At 52.7% G+C, this 17326-nt stretch overlaps 1 protein-coding gene across 4 annotated transcripts; it reads right to left on the reverse strand.

Annotated features, from left to right (window-relative positions):
• Window positions 1–40: 40 nt before the first annotated feature.
• CARD10 (caspase recruitment domain family member 10) lies at window positions 41–15831 on the reverse strand. Of its 4 annotated transcripts, XM_063395839.1 has the most exons (22): window positions 15727–15809; window positions 14245–14420; window positions 13627–13845; window positions 13138–13281; window positions 12486–12811; window positions 10491–10673; window positions 9984–10139; window positions 9735–9860; window positions 9407–9601; window positions 9170–9307; window positions 8368–8483; window positions 8099–8139; window positions 7311–7428; window positions 6659–6839; window positions 5723–5846; window positions 5132–5372; window positions 4771–4840; window positions 4329–4428; window positions 3849–4007; window positions 1844–1965; window positions 1090–1205; window positions 41–884 (listed from the first exon to the last, which is right to left on the reverse strand). In XM_063395839.1, exons 4-22 carry the CDS (start codon window positions 13271–13273, stop codon window positions 677–679), a joined length of 2856 nt encoding a protein of 951 aa, XP_063251909.1. In that variant the 5' UTR covers window positions 13274–13281; window positions 13627–13845; window positions 14245–14420; window positions 15727–15809; the 3' UTR covers window positions 41–676. The 4 variants fall into 4 exon arrangements, with proteins under 4 accessions (XP_063251909.1, XP_063251908.1, XP_063251907.1 ...); XM_063395838.1 differs by lacking the exon at window positions 14245–14420 and having other exon boundaries at window positions 15727–15831; XM_063395837.1 differs by lacking the exons at window positions 14245–14420; window positions 15727–15809 and having other exon boundaries at window positions 13144–13281; window positions 13627–14201.
• Window positions 15832–17326: the final 1495 nt, after the last annotated feature.

Here is a 17326-nt window from a genome sequence, read left to right on the forward strand (position 1 = left end):
TACCTTCTCAATAACACACAAGCCCATAGCCTGCCACTCATTCCCATTATGAATGGTATTTAATTCTCCTTTAGAGGTGGTTTGCCAATGAAAGGCTCCATTAATAATTTACAAGCAATAGAAAGAACTGCTCCTATAAAACGAGGGTTTGTTGCAACCTTAGTGTCACTCCAGCCGCAGTGGATCACAGGCGTACTAGCCTGTGAGGCCAGAGGCGAGGTAGGTGGGAAGAGAGGACCCGGAGCGCACAGCGCCACCAGGCACGGGAGATGGTGGAGATGGGTGAAGAGCTTCAAACATCCGTGAGAAATGCTCCTATGCAGCCTAACCCCACACAGTTCCCCTATGCTCCCTGTCTGTCAATCTGACCATGCACAAGGGCAGCCCAAGGTGACAGGGAACAGCCCACAGGGGTGGTTTCCACCATGATGGTGGAAGACATCTTTCCAATGAAATACAGAAAGCTCAGACAGGGGAGGCACTATCTGTTACTTCCTGGCTCTTGGTGGTCCTCAAGGGGATGAGAAAGGCTCCCGTGGGAGGCCTTAGCTACCAGCACCCCCTCAGGGAGGAAGAACACACTACCTGGAGGGGTTTGGGAGGGCAGGGACCTCTGAGAGCAGCTCTTGGGGACAGTAGGTAGCAGTAGCCGCTCTGCTACCGCACCCTCCCCAACTCAGTCATCGCCCTCCTCAATCCACAGTGGGCGGGTTTGCTCCTGGAAGATGCATCCACGAACCACCTTGGGCAGCTCCTCGGCGTGGCTCCAGGTGTGGGGCTCCACTCGGGCCCAGGAGCACGGTAGGGTATGGAGAGCCCGCTCCACACCACGGCACACCTTCAGCACCTCCGAGTCTCGCTGGCCTGCCTTCCCCAGCAAGCTCCTATGGAAAACACAGGGGCAAATGTTACCCTTGGCACAGAGAGGTGGAGGCAGGAATATGCTCGCATGTACAGAAAGCAAATTATTCCCCTCAGAGCCCCAACCCAGCACACACATCCAGCACTGATCCTTCTTCTGTCTCTGAACAGAGACAAGGGCTTCTCTCTCCTCCTGTGATACCCTCCATCCATGCCAACTTTCCTCACCTGAGTCCTCTAACATTCTTCTCAGTGACCTCGACATGGATAACGATGGGGTATATTTCATGTTTAATTAGGTCCCTCACACCCTCAACTCCCAGCTCTAGCAGGCAGTGTTTATTCTGGAAAAGAAATTGAATAGATTTACTGATTTAAATGGAGAAAAAATAACCCCAGCCCCTGACAGTTACATTAAATCAAACCCCATACTGTGCAATATCATTGCTTTTCCAATACTTATTCCATTAAAAGTGAGATTTATGGACAGTGCCAATAGAAAAGGAGAGAATTAAAGAGCAGGGTCACCCACTCCATCACTGCCAATCCAACCCAAGAGCTCACTGGACCCCTCTCTCAGCCACAGCTCATCTTCACATCCCCTTTGTTATCACTGTCACCCACAGCCTCACATTTCTGCCCTGAGCAGATCTGTTGCCACATTGGTGAACATGAGGAACGTAAGAGCAGGGAGGTCACTTCTGAGTATGGCGTATCCCACTGTCTCCCCCACAAATCCCCATTTGCCATTTATTTTATCTGAGCTCGTCAGAGACTCAGGCAAATGTCCATATCTGCTGCTTCACAACTCCACAGCACCTTGACCTGAAACACTCTCCAAATTACACAGCCCCCAAGCAAGCATCTCCTCTATCACCACACCACTCTCCCTCTTCCCCCATTCAGCTGCCCCCTCCTCTCCTCCAGTCTGAATGAGGTGCCCCATCCTGGCCCTTTCTCACCACACCAAAAGCCTCAGCACCTTCTCCATTGCCTCCTGGAACATGTGTATTCGACCACTCTCCCTCTTATTCTGGGGGGCAGTTCCAGACACAGAGAGCTCCTGAGTGTGGGTTGCGCTGGGATCCCCTCCTGCCAGCTTCTCTGCAAGCCAAGAGGAGATAGAAAGAGAGAGATGTCAGCTCCTTCTCCCTCTTGCACTGACTTTCTAGCTCAGATCCTACACGTTTGCTGCTGGGCTGGTGCTTATCAAATTCAGTGTTTATGGATTCCGGAGAGCAAGTCTAATTATACAGCATCACACTTTGACATGGATCTCCTGAAGCTTTCTGGTAGGAAACAAGTGAGATATCACAGCTGAACACACTTTGCATGGCAAGAGCAGCATCTTGTGTTGTACCACAGCAGCCTAAGCTGGCTCACAGCTATTATCACCCACTTCCCCATTGCCACACCATCCCAACTCCTCCCTAACAGAGTATGGCAGAAAAATAACCACTTCATCTTGCCAGATAGGTTTTCTGCAGGGTTTGAGTGCTACACGGGCTTATGGATGGTTCCTGTAAGTGAGCACCATGGCTGGGGAAGCAAGAGGAATGGGGGTATGCTGAGAGAGTGGGAGGAAAATGGGGACGAGCTGAATCTCCTTTTGCTGGTGGCAGCCTGCTTAGAGGCAGGACAGCATGCAGCAGCCAGTGGCAGGAAAGCAGCAGAGAGGTGATGCTGGGACAGAGAACTGGGGGCAGAGCTGGTTATACAGAGCTGCAGCATGGCCAAAGCAATGGTCAAAGCAAGGACAACCAGGTGCCCCTGGTAACTTCCAACAGAGGCTGACACAACACACACACCCAGACCTGGCTTAGGAGCCACGAGCCCTGCATCCCACTGTGGCTGAGGCAGGTGCCAGGCTTTACCTGCCCACCATGCTGCTCTAGGCATGCTCTAGGCATGTGCCCACACTGCCACAGAAACATGAGGAGGCATCATAAAAAGGCTTGTCCTTAAGACGGAAAAAAGTAATATTTTTAGCAGAAGGCATGTTTGGAACTGGGTCCAGAGCATGTTCCTGCAAAGCCATGTTTCCTTTGCAGACAGCAGACTCTCCTGGAAGATCAAAAGAAAATACAGGCACCAAACAAAAGAGAAATGGCTTGGGGCTCATTGATTATTTTCCTTACCTCACAGCAGGCAAAACTAGCAGGGGACAATGGAGTTTTTGCCCTTAGTGTAAATTCCCAATCGCAGTAAAAGCTTGGAAGCAGGTCCTCCATGCAGTGTGAGGGGGACCCTGCAGAGGGCTCAGCAGGACAGGATATATGGCCAAGTCACTCAGCTGAGAAGCCCAGCAGCCAAAATTTTCAGAGCCATCCTTCAGTAAACCAGAGAGTTTTCACTACCTCCATCATTACCCCGCAAACAAATAAACCAACTAACTTTTCAGTACTGCAGTTGGCAAAGGGAGAACTCTAAAAAGTTCTGGTAAAAGAGAGCACTGGAGAAGTGAGGAGGAAGGAGGAAAGAGGGAGTTGTCCTCTCTGAACATTTCCTATGGGAGAAATGCCCTTTCCCCAGCAGCCTCTTCAGCCATGTGTCAGCCTCACATCTACTGGCAGAAGGAAGAGGATAACAGCACTAAGGTTGGATCCTCCCATTCCTCGGCAGGGAGAGCTGGCATGAAGTCAGCCTCCAGATCTCACATCAGCTAGGGTTTTCATCTCTGGGAAGAACCACCCAGAGCAGCAAGGCAATGCTACCACCTACTCATGGGAAAAGGGAAGATTCCCATGCCTCAGGTGACCAGAAGGGAGGGCTGCCTTCCCTTTGGGCCAAAGGGATAGGGCACAGTTAAAAAGAGCAGGGAATATCTTGCAAACACTCAGCCCAAAAAACTGAGAGATTCCCACACTTACCCTCTGAAGAGAGATCTCATGGGTTTTCCAAGACTCCCATGAGACTATAACTCAACCTTCCAAGGAAAGAGCAGCTCCTCACTGAAATGGGCTGAGCACTCAGATATTGCTGCCTACCTGCTGGGCACACATGGAAGTCCAGGCGAGAGGTGGGCAGGTCCAGCAGGTTCCTGATGAGCCGTGGTGCAATGCAGCTTGGGGACAGCACCACAGGACGGGGTGTCTTGACCACCACAGGGCGCACCAGACTGTAAGGCTTCAGGTTCGTGTCTGGGTCTGGAAGACAGCATTGAGGAAGAGAAAGCCAAAGGTGAGAACACAGGAGACCAGGCCAGCCTACAGACCACCCCAATTGTTCTGTACCACCTCCTCATCCTGAATCATGGAGGCACCTACCAAACCATCTTATGTCCCAGGAGAGACTCTATCCTGGTTATAACACTCACTTATGGACAGATACCCTGGATGTAGACCCCCTGTCCATTTTCTGGGACTCCCTTGAGTTACACAGCAATTTATCCTCCACAAAAAGTTGGATGACTGGAGGACAGCTGGGTTTCCAATGGTGACAGGGCAGGCACGGGGCTAATAGCTCACCTGAACAGGGGTCCAGCCACAGCTGCTGGGGGGGCTGTTCTGGGCTCCTCTGTGGTTTGGATTTCACCAAGCGCAGTTGGCCCAAGGCCCTTTTCTTTAGCTGAGGAGAAAGTGAGGGCAGTTAGGCTGAGAGCACTGCCCTTTTCACACACATGCAGAAGTGGCTGCAGAACATCCTCTGGCAAAAAAAGATGAAGCACCCTTACAAAAAGCAAGGGATTAGGTCTGCCACCAATTAGGTTCAATCTGGGAAGTGGGGAAGTGGTAGAAAAGCAACCACAGAGCAGCAACACTGCCTGGCCTGAAAGCTTTGCTTGCTAACCCATCTGCCACATCTATACAAGTTGGTTTACCAACAGAGTGGCACAGATTGTCTCTGAGGTGCTGAGATGGCCATGGGCACACACACATACAGCCCTCATCACCTGCTTCTTTGACTTACGTTATTCCTGTGGCCTCTCTGCTGCCCAGGCATCTGGCACTTCTCCTGGATCTTCAAAAGCTGATGAGCCCTGCAAAGACAGAGAGCTTGTACTCAAGGAACTCCAGAAGCCCCAGGGACTATAGCCTGCTGGGATCCTCTTCACCAATCCCACAGACCTGCTGAAGCATACGCATATCAAAGCCCTCACTCAACCTCCCACTCCCTCAAGGGCTCCCAAACACTTCCACACTGGTTCCCATACAAGACTTAGTCATCCTACACCATTGAGAGGCCAGTCTGCAGCCCCAGGACCGCCAGGGGATGGCCAGCACAGATAAACTGGGCAAGTACTCTCTGCCTCCCTCCTTACGCTGGTTACCTGCTGTAGTTGGGCACCGTGCCCTTGTCCAGGTCCCGCATGGTCAAGGGATCCACGCGAGAGCAGTACCACTCCAGCCGCCCTTTGTGCATGGTGTCTGTGACGTGCAGGATCTCCCGACACTTCACGCACAGCGCATAAGGGTCAGATGGCTCCACGAGTGACACGTTGGTGCGGACGTAGAATGAGTCTCCAGAAAATTTCTTGCCTTCTTCCAGGGCTGCCCACAGAGGCTTGTATCCTGGAGCATAAAACACAGGTCACCACAGGTGGGGATGCAGTACACAGCAGTCACCAATAAGAAAGCCAAGTCCCCAGCACAGTTGTGATGCTCTGGATTGGGGCTGGGATGCAGAGGAGGCAAACAGACAGAAGGTCTGTACCTCTGTCCCATAACTCAGAGGATGCACAAGTCACACCAGAGAGGGAAAGCTACTGGAACTACAGCCAACCCGTGTCAGACATGGTGGCCTAGGACCAAACAGGAGAGGAGAGAGAATAACTGAGATTAATCTCCAGGTTTGAGTGGAGGGTCTAGAAAGGGAGGCAGAGAGTTCAGGTTCAAAGGTGACCCAGCTGCCAGCACCTTACCTTCTAGGTCAAGCTGAAAGATGAGACTAGATGGCTCATCCCAGTGCAGCAGGCTCAGGTAGGCAACCTCCCGTGTGCAGTTCTCTAGGGAAAGCACCTCCTCCTTCAGCGATGGCACCCTCAGCTAGCAAGGACCCGATGCTGTTAGACCTAGACCTAAGGGCTGGAAGAGCATGCACCCCCCCCCGGCTCCCTCACCCATCAGGATTACACAAAATTGCTACAGGGTGAGGCAGGTCTGGGAAAAACTATATCCAAGGACAAGGCATCCTCAGTCTGCCTCTGGCTCCCTCCTCTGCCTCTAAAATACCTGCTGCCAGCCAGCACCCAAGTCTGGATGTTGGGCTGTCATGAAAGGAAATGTGTGTGTGCATGAATGTGTTTGGGAGCAGCAGCCCTGGTTTGTTTTCAGTTACAGGTGGAATATTAATTCAAGTAGTGCAGCTGTATTTCAAGTGGTGTCATTCTTGGCAAAACAAATACCCTTCTCTCCTTTCAGGAGCTTTTTTCAGAGCAATTACTCTCTATAACTCAGGAGGGTCACAAAGGTCTGAGAAAACGTGCTCCAGAATTGACTGGTTTGCACTGGGGACATGCAGGATGCAAATGCTCTGGAAAACTACAAGGTGACAGACAACTCAAGGGACACAAAGCCCTCTTAATCATGTGACTCCTTTATGTTTCTCCCTTCCCACAGCTCAAGGAAGGGTTTCAGAGGGTCTTGACATTTTTACACGCACAGGTACATTCAAGTGCCATGAGACCTGGGTGGGTGCTTGTGCTGTGTTAAGCTCTAGACAGGGAGCAGTCCTGGAAAATAATTGAAATGGAGGTGGACTTCAAGCTGGGTAGATCACTTTGGGGATCACTCCACACTCCTTGCATCATTCTCAGGTGCTTTGCAAACCCACAAAAGGAGCCCATTCCCAGACTCACCTCAATGAGCCGGCACCCTTCCCTGAGTCCTGCTTTTTCAACCTGTGAGCCTGGCTTGACCCACTGGACATAAATTCCTGTCTTGTTCCCTCCAAGGATGGAGATGTCTGCTCCAAGCCTCTTCTCGTGGGGTGGAGGGTTGCTGGGATGACCCACACTAGTGAGCTGTACCACCAGTGACCTAGCAAGGAGAAATGCCAAGTCTGGCAACTGAGGTTTACTGCCTTTTCTAAGAGCCAGTCCCCCATGCCTTGTGTCCAGCTACAGGGTGTTTACTGCAGCACAAAACTCATGATTCACAGCATGCCCATCACCAGGGTACACAGAGTGTACAAAGACCCACAGCTCCTTCTATCCCACCAGCCCCATCATCAAAGCCAAGCTGGACTCCCACAGTCCTTCCCTACCCAGACAGATGCATGTCCAGCGCAGAGCAACATCCCCACCCCTGCCATAACCAATAGGACAGTACAAAAAATTTAAGTCCTGCTAGGAAGCAAGGACTATAGGATCTTCATTTCTCTCCTCTCCCACTAGCAAGAAAGGGAAGAAACTACCAATTGGAAGGGCAGAAAGGAAGGGTCTCCCAAGCGTGGTCCCTGCCCCCCTCAAGCACCACTACAGAGTGCCCAGCTCAGAGAGCAGCAGTCACCTCCTGGTGACCTCCTTGCGGCTGGAAAGCGTGGACAAGCAAATCTCTGACTTCACCCTGGTGTAGGTGCTGCTGGAAGAAGAGAAGGCCCCAGGCAAGGTGCCAGGAAAACTGCTGCCTAGGAAAGAGCAAAAGGAAGAGGGAGAGTTTATACCTGAACTAATACCACAGATAGCTTGTGTTCTGGGGGTGGCAAGGGTCTGCCATCCTCTCCTGACTATTTTCTAGCTTTTGACTGGGAAACTGAGGCTATAGGGAGGCTTTGAATGGTCACTCTCAAGAAAAGGGTTTCCTATGTTTCCTGAGAACAAGCAAATCTTTGTTCCTTTCATCACCATGTTGGTCAGAAGGCAGCAGCATGCAGGGCCACCTGGATGTGCCCAGAGATCAGCCACCAGCACCCACCAGAGGACCTGCCAGCAGCAGGAGCTTCACTCCAGGAGACTTACAACCCATCACACAGGTAGTAGCAGATGAAGGGAATACCCAGTAACACCCCAGGGCAAAGGTATTTCTCTCATCTATTACCTACTCCCTCAACAGCTCTCCATGAGTCAAACAGAGCTGATGCAAATAGCTACCTGCTCTGCAGAGGAAAAGCCACATTTTCCAGCTGCTGTGCCTGAGCAGGCACAGGGGGATATGAGGGCCCATAGTACCATGCTACAGGTTCGGAACCCTCACAATGAGCTGCACAAACCAGAGGTGTGAGGGAAGGTCAGTTGTCCAACCCCTCTCCCCACAGCCCCCATTTCTTTTTAGCTAAACCCTTGAGGAAAGCCTTGTACCTGTTGCATCTTCAATGCTGCTAAAGGAGCCACAGGATAAGCTACAAAGGAGACACAAAATGGATCCATAAGGTAGCAGGTTTTCCAAAGCCTGTTTGCATCCCATTCTCAATCTCAGCCCCACAGACTTCCCCACCACCCCCAAGCACCCCTGCAGCCACCACACAGCTAGCCAGCCTTTCTGCTCAGCTCCCCTCCTAACCCTGCCAGGCAGCTCTCCCCAGGCCCCACAGACCCCACAGAGGAGACAAGCAGCCCCCAGCAATCACCTTTTGGGGGGCATGCACCTCTCTTCCCACTGCCGACGGAGGATGGAGCCAATGCAGGGAGGGAAGGGGAAGGTGGAAAGGCGGTTGATATCCTTCTCACTGTCGGGAGTCGCGTCCTTGGGCAGAGTGAGACACGCTTGCTAACTTCAATACCCAGCACCACTTCTCCCCTCCCTTCAGGCCAGGGGAGCAAACAGCTCCTTGGCTACCACAACCCTCTTTAGGATAATCCACATCCCTCCAAACTCCCAGGGGCACCTTGTTTTCCCAAGCATATAGCTCAGCTAGAGATCCATCACACTGCAGCCCATTTTTTTGCTATGGGAGCAGTAGCAGATCAAGAGACTACATTTAGCCACCACACACAGAGGTGTGCGTGGCTAACTTTTGGTAACGCCTATTCAGGGTGCTCCGAGATGACAGTTCAAGAAGTCACAGGAAAGAACTTGACTCCCTTAAACACAACACGATGCTGCTACAAGGTTCAAAAGAGTCTGGATTTCTCCTCCAGCATGCGTAGATTAAACAGCATTTTAGGGAGGATAGCATCTTATGTGAGGCTGTTGGTTTCCAGGGCATCATATGGGATGAAGAGTTTTCACACACTTTAGGGCAGCATTGACCAGTTTTTCAGAGACTGAGAGCTTCGCATCTGAGATCTGCTCACGCCTTACACACTACCCCACACTCAGTCTTCCACCAGGTCACAGCTCCACAATGAAGCCAATGCCTGTTTGCCCTTCCAGAGCAGTGTCTCCACTGGCCTCAGCTGAGCACCAGCCTCACATGGTCAAGTACTCACCACGCTCTGAATGGCTGGATCCCCTGGGAATGGGGTAACAGAAGTCCCCAGAGTATCCATGAGTCCATTTGTAGGGTTGTCTATGAGGCTCCAGGTGCTGCTGAGGTTGGAGCAGAGGGAGTAGGAAGAGCTGCACAGCTGGGAGAGAAGGGACTCTATCATCCCATTTGCATTCCCCAGAAATCAGTCCTGACCCCTCTGCCTTCCCTCTTTCCCCTTCCTTCTAGCCACCCTCACCTTGCTCAGGCTGCGGCCGCCTCGGCACCGCTGCAGCTGCGCCTGCAGCGTGCTGTTCAGCCCTTCTGCCTGGCTCAGCTTGCTTAGGAGCTCATCCCGCTCCTCCTCCAAGGCCCGCACACGTTTGCGGTAGTGGTCCTTCTCAATCAGGCTCTGGGAGTACTGCAGCTGCACCCCGTCACGGCTCTGGATGGCCTGCAAGGAGCCAGACTGAGAGCGAGAAAAGACACAGAACCGCATTGCTGATCCACACCTCCCACCCTGGCATGCTGGAGAAGATCCATTGGGGAAGGAGAGGGTATCCAGAGCCCTGTGAGAAGCAATTTACCTGGTCCCGCTCTTTTTCGATCTCCTCCAGCTGCAGCAGCACTGTGTTCATGCGGTGCTTGTAGAGATCGCAGTCCTTCTGCAGCGTCCGGTATTTCAGCTGCAGATCTTCCATCTCCTGCAGGTACTGGTAAAGCAAGCAACAAGCATTAGCTTTTCTGAAAGCAACTGCTTTACATAGGCCCCTCCCTCCCCTCTCTTCCAGACCCTGCCTGGTGTGCAGAGACACAGACAGTGATGAATGTTCTACCTTATCCCTCAGCTCTTCGGCCCACTGCAGCTCATTCTGCAGGGAGTTGAGTTTCTGACAGAGATCTTGCCGGTCGTCTTGGGCTTCCTTCCAGTCATGCTCCAGGATGTCCAGGAGGATCTGCTCAGAGCCTGGCACTGGGCCCTCACCATGTTTCTAAAAGGCGAGAAGGTGCTGTCACTGCACCACAAGCACCAGGAGGACAACAGACCAGGGCAGTGACTGGCAGATTGGCACAACTGCCATCATCATCCTGCATCAATCTGCTGTGCACTCCAAGGCACAAAGTCATACTTGTGAGCAAAATCAAGAATTACAGAGCTGGAAAAAAGCACCCATCACTATCCAGACTCAATGGCAGCCACCAGAGCCAAGCAATATGCTCAGAGGATGAGACAGGCCAGGCCAAACCAGTGATTTCCCCATCTTTCCAGTGGCTATGTAAACAGCACTGGGGGTGGCCCAGGAAAGGAGGTGACCTGGAGCCTGCCATGCCCTGGCAGGTACCTGCAACATGCCCTGCAGCTCCTGCAGCGATGCTGTGAGCCGCTGGTTCTCAGCCCACAGCTCAGACACGGTGTCAGGGTAGCCGTGCTCCTCCGCCTGCTGCTGGGGTGGTGCCGATGCCTGTTTCCGCAGCAGGCTGCACTCCTCCTCCAGGCTGGAGATTTTGCATTTCAGCTGGTCCACCTGCAACCCAGGGAAGAAGCAGTCTGACACACATGGCCTTGCACCTCAGCCTTATTAGGAGAGCGAAGCAGAGAAAGTGCTGAGAAGAAGACAGCTCTGGAAGATATTAAGGCACAGTAGGCAACCACAGGTAACCTACTGCTGGGCCAAGGTTAGCAGCACAGCTGCACACAAAAGCTTCTCCCTCAGGGAAATGAGGAAGACGCACTTGTGTAAGCAGATTCAGGATCATCTCTTGGTGCATTTCTTGCTACCCTGGGGCATCCACAGTGCAGCTGGCCTTGACCGTGGGTGGACGTGGGACCTCTGGTGCACTGCCAGGGCCAGCAGCTGTGAGTATCTCCTAGACAGACTCCTAGACAGCTGAGAAACAAATTCACAGCAGAAAAATCCACTGGAGGCTACTGAGTGTGCAAGGCCACCTCTGGCTTTTTGAGGTTCAAGCTACTGAAGGCTACAAAGTACTACAGGGGCACCATAACTCCCTAGCCTGGTCTCAGACTCCTCCACCAACATGTCACGAGAGACAGCAGAGGTCAGAGACCTAAGAATAAGAAAGGTCCTCCTAGACCTGTAATGACTGATTAGATTGATCAGAGAACCAGTTTCACAGGTAAGTAAGGCTTTGAGAGGAAACGGAACAGGAGAAACCAATCAAAGCCACCAAGAAGCACTGCCAAAATTGCCAAGGAGGGATTCAGGAACTGAATTATTTCTGTGAATCTGCCCAAAAGACCTACAATGACTTTTTGGGGACCAGACACTTCTGGACCCAAGAGTCAGGAGGGGAAGGGAAGCTGAGTGAGACGCTGCTTCTAGGGGGATTTCTTCAGCCCACAGTTACCTAAAAGTGATTCACCTCCTGCTCCAAAGAGGCCCAGGGGAGTTGGCATTGACAGGAATAGCAGAATAAAAGGTAGGGAAGGATCCCGGCACTGGCAGAACAGAATGAGGTATGAAAGGTAATCACAAGGCTGTGTGAGAGGTCCAGGCCCAGACTGGTAGGGGGAATGCCAGGAGGCAGCAGAGCAGTTAAAAATATGGGTTATTAATAGGTTCAAGGAAGGGCTGTCCTTGCCCAGGCAGGAAATGGGTACATGTTTGTGGGAGGTGAGAGCTTGGCAGCTGGAGTGCAGTGTCACGAATTCTTTCAGCTATACAGGGCATGAGTCTTACAAATGTCATGAGAGACATGAGGAGGTGCTAGGGAGTGGCAGGGGGAGTGGAGTCTGGGCCAAAAAGCTCCTAAGCTCAGCAAGGCAGGCTGGGCAGCTCCAGACAGCACACACGCACCCAGTGTGGGTGGCTGCACAGCCTCACTAGGGAGAGGAAAATTCAAACCCTTGAAGGGGAAAAAGTAAATATACACAGCTTGACAGAGTGAGCTGCCTGCCGCCTGCCTGTGCTGCCCAGAGAGCAGAGCAGGCAGCACAGGGCAAGCACAGGCAGGAGCACACAGGGCATCTTGCAGTGCCAGCAGCCAGGCTGAGCATCAAGGAATGCCAGGGCAGGCATCAGCCCTGCTTCTGGCTCCTCTAGTGATGTACCTCCAACTACATCTGTTAGCAGGAGCTGGTGATGTATCTCCAGCTGTCCCCGGGCAGCGGCAAGCCTCCTGCACTGTGTCCAAGTCTCAGCCTCTGCAGGGCACATTTCCATCAAGAGCAGGGCAGGATCCCCAACACGCATCCTGTGTGCCATCAGCTTCTTCATGCTCACAAGCCACCATGTGCAGACATCCATGTGCATCCTTCTTGGCCATCAGACCCCACCACATCCCGCTCCCCACCCCTGTGCTCCCCAGGATCTTACCAGCAGCTGCAGGTCCCTGCTCCGCAGCACGGCCACGTTCTTGTCCTCGCAAAGCTGCGCATAGCGCATGGCCATCATGTAGTTCTCGTCCTTCAGCCTCAGCAGCTCCACACTGTTGGAGTCCCACTCCTCTCTCAGCCGCTGGCAACGCTCCTGCACCTTCATGAGCTCCTTCAGCTGCTGCTCCAGCCGGACCTGCTCTTGCTCCAATGCCTGGTTTTTCACCTGGAGCTGGTGTTCCTTCAGCAGGTGCTCTTTCCGTTGAGCCCTCACCTTCTTCACCTCCATCATCAGGAACTGAGTGAGCCCCTCAGGGCCTTCTTCATCTGGGGAGAGACAAAGGAGAACCTGTTCTTGGTTGCTGAAACAGGGGTAACCCCAAGAAACAGATTTGCCCAATGCTCTGTTTTCCACCACGAGGTGATAAGTTCTTGCGAGGGTTTGCAGCCCTTGTTGTCCCAGGCTTAATGCACTGCAGTCTGTCACACCTGTATACATGGCCTCCTCTCTGCAAGTTCTAGAGTACAGAACTGTCAGGATTCCTCACACACTGCCAGCATGAACACTATTTTTACACAGGCATGTGAACTTGCACAAAATTTTCTGGCCCTTCCCATGCAAGCAGCAGCTGAAGGGAGAGCAGAGCACCTACTCCTACCCAGGATCATAGAGCAGCGCTGGGCTGGTTCCCTCCCCGTGAGCCGTGTGTAGTGCTCTGGGTAATAAAACTCCAAGGATTCCAGGAAGGCTTCATAGCCTCGCTTTCCACGGCGCCGAAGGATGTCCATCAGGTAACCTGGAAGAAGAGATAAAGAGCTAGGATGAATTCTCTGCAAAACAGAGAGAACACTGTATAGCCCCACATCATGATATGAAAATAGCATCTCCATCAGTTCTACTTCCATCTGCAAAAATGGGAATGGCTTGAGGAGAGAGAATAAGGTGATTTCACTGCCCTTTTGTGTGTGCATGCAGGGGGAGGCCCAGAGAGGATCAGAGGAGACACCCTGGGTACAGAGCACCTCAGAGAACAACAACACTGAGGGAGCAGTGTGTGTAGCATCCACTCTATGTCAAAACCAGGTGGTTTTATCCCCCCCAAAGCAGGCCCATCCAAGTGGAAGTTTGTGCCTTCTCCCACCTGTCTGGTTGCTCTTGCAAGGGAATCGGCACGAGTTCAGCACCTCCTCCTCATCCTGCTCGTCTATGACACGGCACTGTCGCAGGTACGGGGTCAGTTTGGCTGGGTTTAGTGAACGGGTCAGCTGGTGTCGTGCACTCTCGATCTTCTCCCAGACAGTATCTTCTTCTTCCTCCTGCTCTGAGAGGCTTCTGGCTTGGAGAGGTGCATTCTCCACGGCTAGAAGGGTAAAAGGAAAGGATAAAATGATGAGGAATGATGGAGGAGAACAGGTAGAAGGCATGAATAGGCATGGGAGAACATGAGTCGAGGTATGATCCTGCAATAATCCCTTAGTCTTCCAAATGGGACTCAGACACATTACAAAACACTTTACATACAAATGGGTTCAGCAGGATCTTGAGTGTCCACATAGAGCCTTAGATATGCAGAGGGGAAGTGGTGCATAAGGGAGTTAGAAGCATATAGAGCAGGAAGTCTAGAGAAGATAATATCCTTATCTCTCAAACATTCTTAAATCCCCCCAGCCATCACACACCTTCCCTTTTGTCCCATCCCTGAGAATGGGAAACTCTCAGGACCAAGAGTTTTCACAGCCTGGGATATGCTTTCTCATACCTGGGGCTGCAAAGTATCCAGCAAATTAATCCCTGGCACTGTTGCACCAAGCAATGGTGACCAAACAAGTTCTCAAGGGCACCATCTCACAGAGAAGCTTGGTTACAGGTACTAGAATCAGCAGGGAATCACATGAGGATGTCTTTCATGTATCTTCCACACAGCTGTATGGACCCCTAAAAATATAAGCAGCAACAAGGCAAGCACTGTGCCAACCAAATAAAGCAAGAGAGAACTCCTCAAGTGAACGGGCCAAAACCTCTCAGAGCCACGGTGAACCTGCTCCATTAAGTCCTACAAGCTATGATGGAGCAGGTATGTGCAATGTGCTCTCTCTGCAGCTATGGATTGACTCAGTGTTACCTATTTTCACTCAAGAAGTGAAGTCTGCTCCACAGGCCAACACAAATCCTTTTAGCTGTCAAGGCAAAGCACAGCAAAGATCTCCTGAGACTTAGAAGCAATTTCTCCTCCAACGCGTGCATGATTACCTGCTGCTCTGGTGCTGGCACCAAGTCCAGCTTTGGTAGCTCAGGCACACAAACATCCCCAGGGGCGGGGCAGAGGTTCATATTCCATGGGGGAAGGAAATGTCCTAGTCTTTTTCCTTTTCTTTGGAAATTTGGGGGTGGAGTTCTGTTGGGCTTCTTTTCTTTCTTGTGGTGCAAATAATATCATGCTATTGCAGACAGCCAGCAGAAGGAGAACGGCTAAGAGAGCTGTGCAGAAGTTAAACCTCCAAATACAAACTCAGGAGGCTTGGGGTCTGACGGATGATAAGATAGCAGGAACAGAGAATTGTTGACACCACAAAAGATTCCTAAGTGTCTCATTTTCTGCACCAAAGAGTTTAAAACCTAAATACAAATAGAGATACGGACTTGAATAAAAATAAAATAAAATTGAATAAAAATAACGTTTCTTGCAGAAATCGAACTCTCATTTGAGACCCTTGCCACATAGACACAAGTATGCTGGAGGACGCAGCTAGCTCATAGAAGATGAGTTGTTTCAAACTCCACAGCAGATTTCTCCCTGTAAGTCAAACTGTTTCTCCATGAAATTCAAGCCAGCTGTGCAAGCCGCGACCCTCTTCTCGGCAAGCAGGCTCGGCAGAGAGGGGAGGAGTGGGCAGAAGGTTCGAGAGCAGGCAGCCCCGCTCCCGCCTGGAGTACCCCCCTTCCCGCCCGGGGTATAGCCCCTCCCGCAGCGGGCGGAGGGAGCGCTTCCCTTTCGCCGGTCTGAAGGCGCTCGAGAAATGCCGAGCCGGAGGCCATTCCTGAGGAGGTGGCTGGGGAACAGGATAAGAAGCGCAGACATTCCCCCCGCCCCCTCCCCCCCCCCCTCACCACCACTCCCGAACTAGTGCCAAGCTCACGTCCCGGGGCGATGCCGACGAGCAGCCGCCTCCTCCGCGGCTGAGGGGGCCCGGCGGGGCCCCGCCGCCCCCGGACCCCGTTCCAGACGGGGGCTCCCCCTTACCTGCCATCGCCGCTCCGGACGGCTGCTCCCGCTCCGCTCCGAGCTGCCGCCCCGCCGCCCCGCTGCAGCAGGTGTGTCTGAAGCGCCCTCCCCGGCCCGCCGCGATTTCCCACCCTCTTTCCCTGCCTCCCTCCCTCTCGCTCTTTCCCTCCCTCGTCCAGCCGGCTGGAAAGAAGCCGGCAACCCCGCAGGCTATGGAGAGCTTAGCTCTGTCACCTCGGGGGCACTCACCGGCGGGGCGGAGGTGGATCCCCCTCGGCCACCCCCGGTTTCTGAGGGCCTTCGGCTGCTTCGCACCTGGGCGAGCTGGGAAAGGGTTTTTCTCTGCGTGTGTCCTGTCCTTCTAACTTACCTCGGTCCCCAGCCCAGGACAGAGCTACTCCCCGGAAGGATGTGCCTCGCCGGCCACTTCTCTCCTGAAACGCACCCGACAGGGGGAAGGGGGGTGCCCGCCTTGTCCAGGACCCTGCCCGGGTAGGATGAGGTCTCCTCGGCAAGGCACAGCCCCCTCGAGCTCTGCTGCAAAGAAGAGTTCGTAAGGAGAGGCTTCCTTTGGTTCCAGGGCTGCAGAAATTGTAGCCAGGCCACCCAAGTTGTAGGCCTGATTCTGGATGGAGGGGGGATCCGAGTAAGGGGAATAAATTGAGAGTGCTGGAAAGATGCCTGATCCAGGCCAAGACGACATCCCACAGGCTAGATTTTGGCCCCAGTCCTCAGGTGTGTCCTTGGGTGGAACTGGGTGTGGAGACACCCCAGGGCAGTGTGGTGGAGATGTACCCCAGGGCATGCTGGGGCTTGCAACCTGGGCCTGACCCAGCCCTGAGTTGCCTGGGCCAGGAGTGGATGCTGGGAAGCCATCCTCTGGTCCAAGTGGGCACAGCAATTCCAGAAGTGGACCTGTGTGTCCACACAGTATCCCAAAGAGTTTGCACAGAGTACCCTCCACACCTGCCACATACTCAGTTGCCCAAATCTGTGCATAACACTGGACAAAGAGGACTCTAGGAGAGATGGAACTGGACACCAAAATCAAGCCTCCCCCTTCAAGGCTAAGATGGCTACATCATTTTCTCTAGCAACCCTATTTCAGTCTCATTTCATCACTCGCAGCTATATCAGACCTCAATAGCCAGGCTATGCAGTGCAGGCTCTGTACCAGAAATACCCAATGCATTATTAAGCTCACAAGAAATGGGAGTTCCCTGATTCTCTCCAGCCTTGGACACAGTCCACAGGGATGCTGCTGTGCATCCCTCCAAGGCTCTGAACACAACATGAAGGAGCCCTGCATTGCTTCTACCCCTGCCAACACACTCGGAAAAGGGAGGTGCCTTCCAGCACCCCACCACTGCAGCTTCTAGACCCCATATCTGCACAGGAATCTTCCCCTCCTCATTCACATAAGGGAAGAAGTAGATGTATGAACTGGCCCACCCTTTCCTAAAGAATTTCTGCTCCACCATCTTCATTTGTTTCTCATCCAGGGCCAATGGCAAGGCTCCTGCACCAGTAAGGTGATTTGAGGGAAGGGAGGCTTTCATGAGACCCCTTCCCCATGCCGTTATGTTCTTTTCAAGATCAAGCACAACCACCACCTGGG

Source organism: Prinia subflava, chromosome 4, assembly GCF_021018805.1.
Source record: "Prinia subflava isolate CZ2003 ecotype Zambia chromosome 4, Cam_Psub_1.2, whole genome shotgun sequence".
In the NCBI taxonomy this organism is placed as follows: domain Eukaryota; kingdom Metazoa; phylum Chordata; class Aves; order Passeriformes; family Cisticolidae; genus Prinia; species Prinia subflava.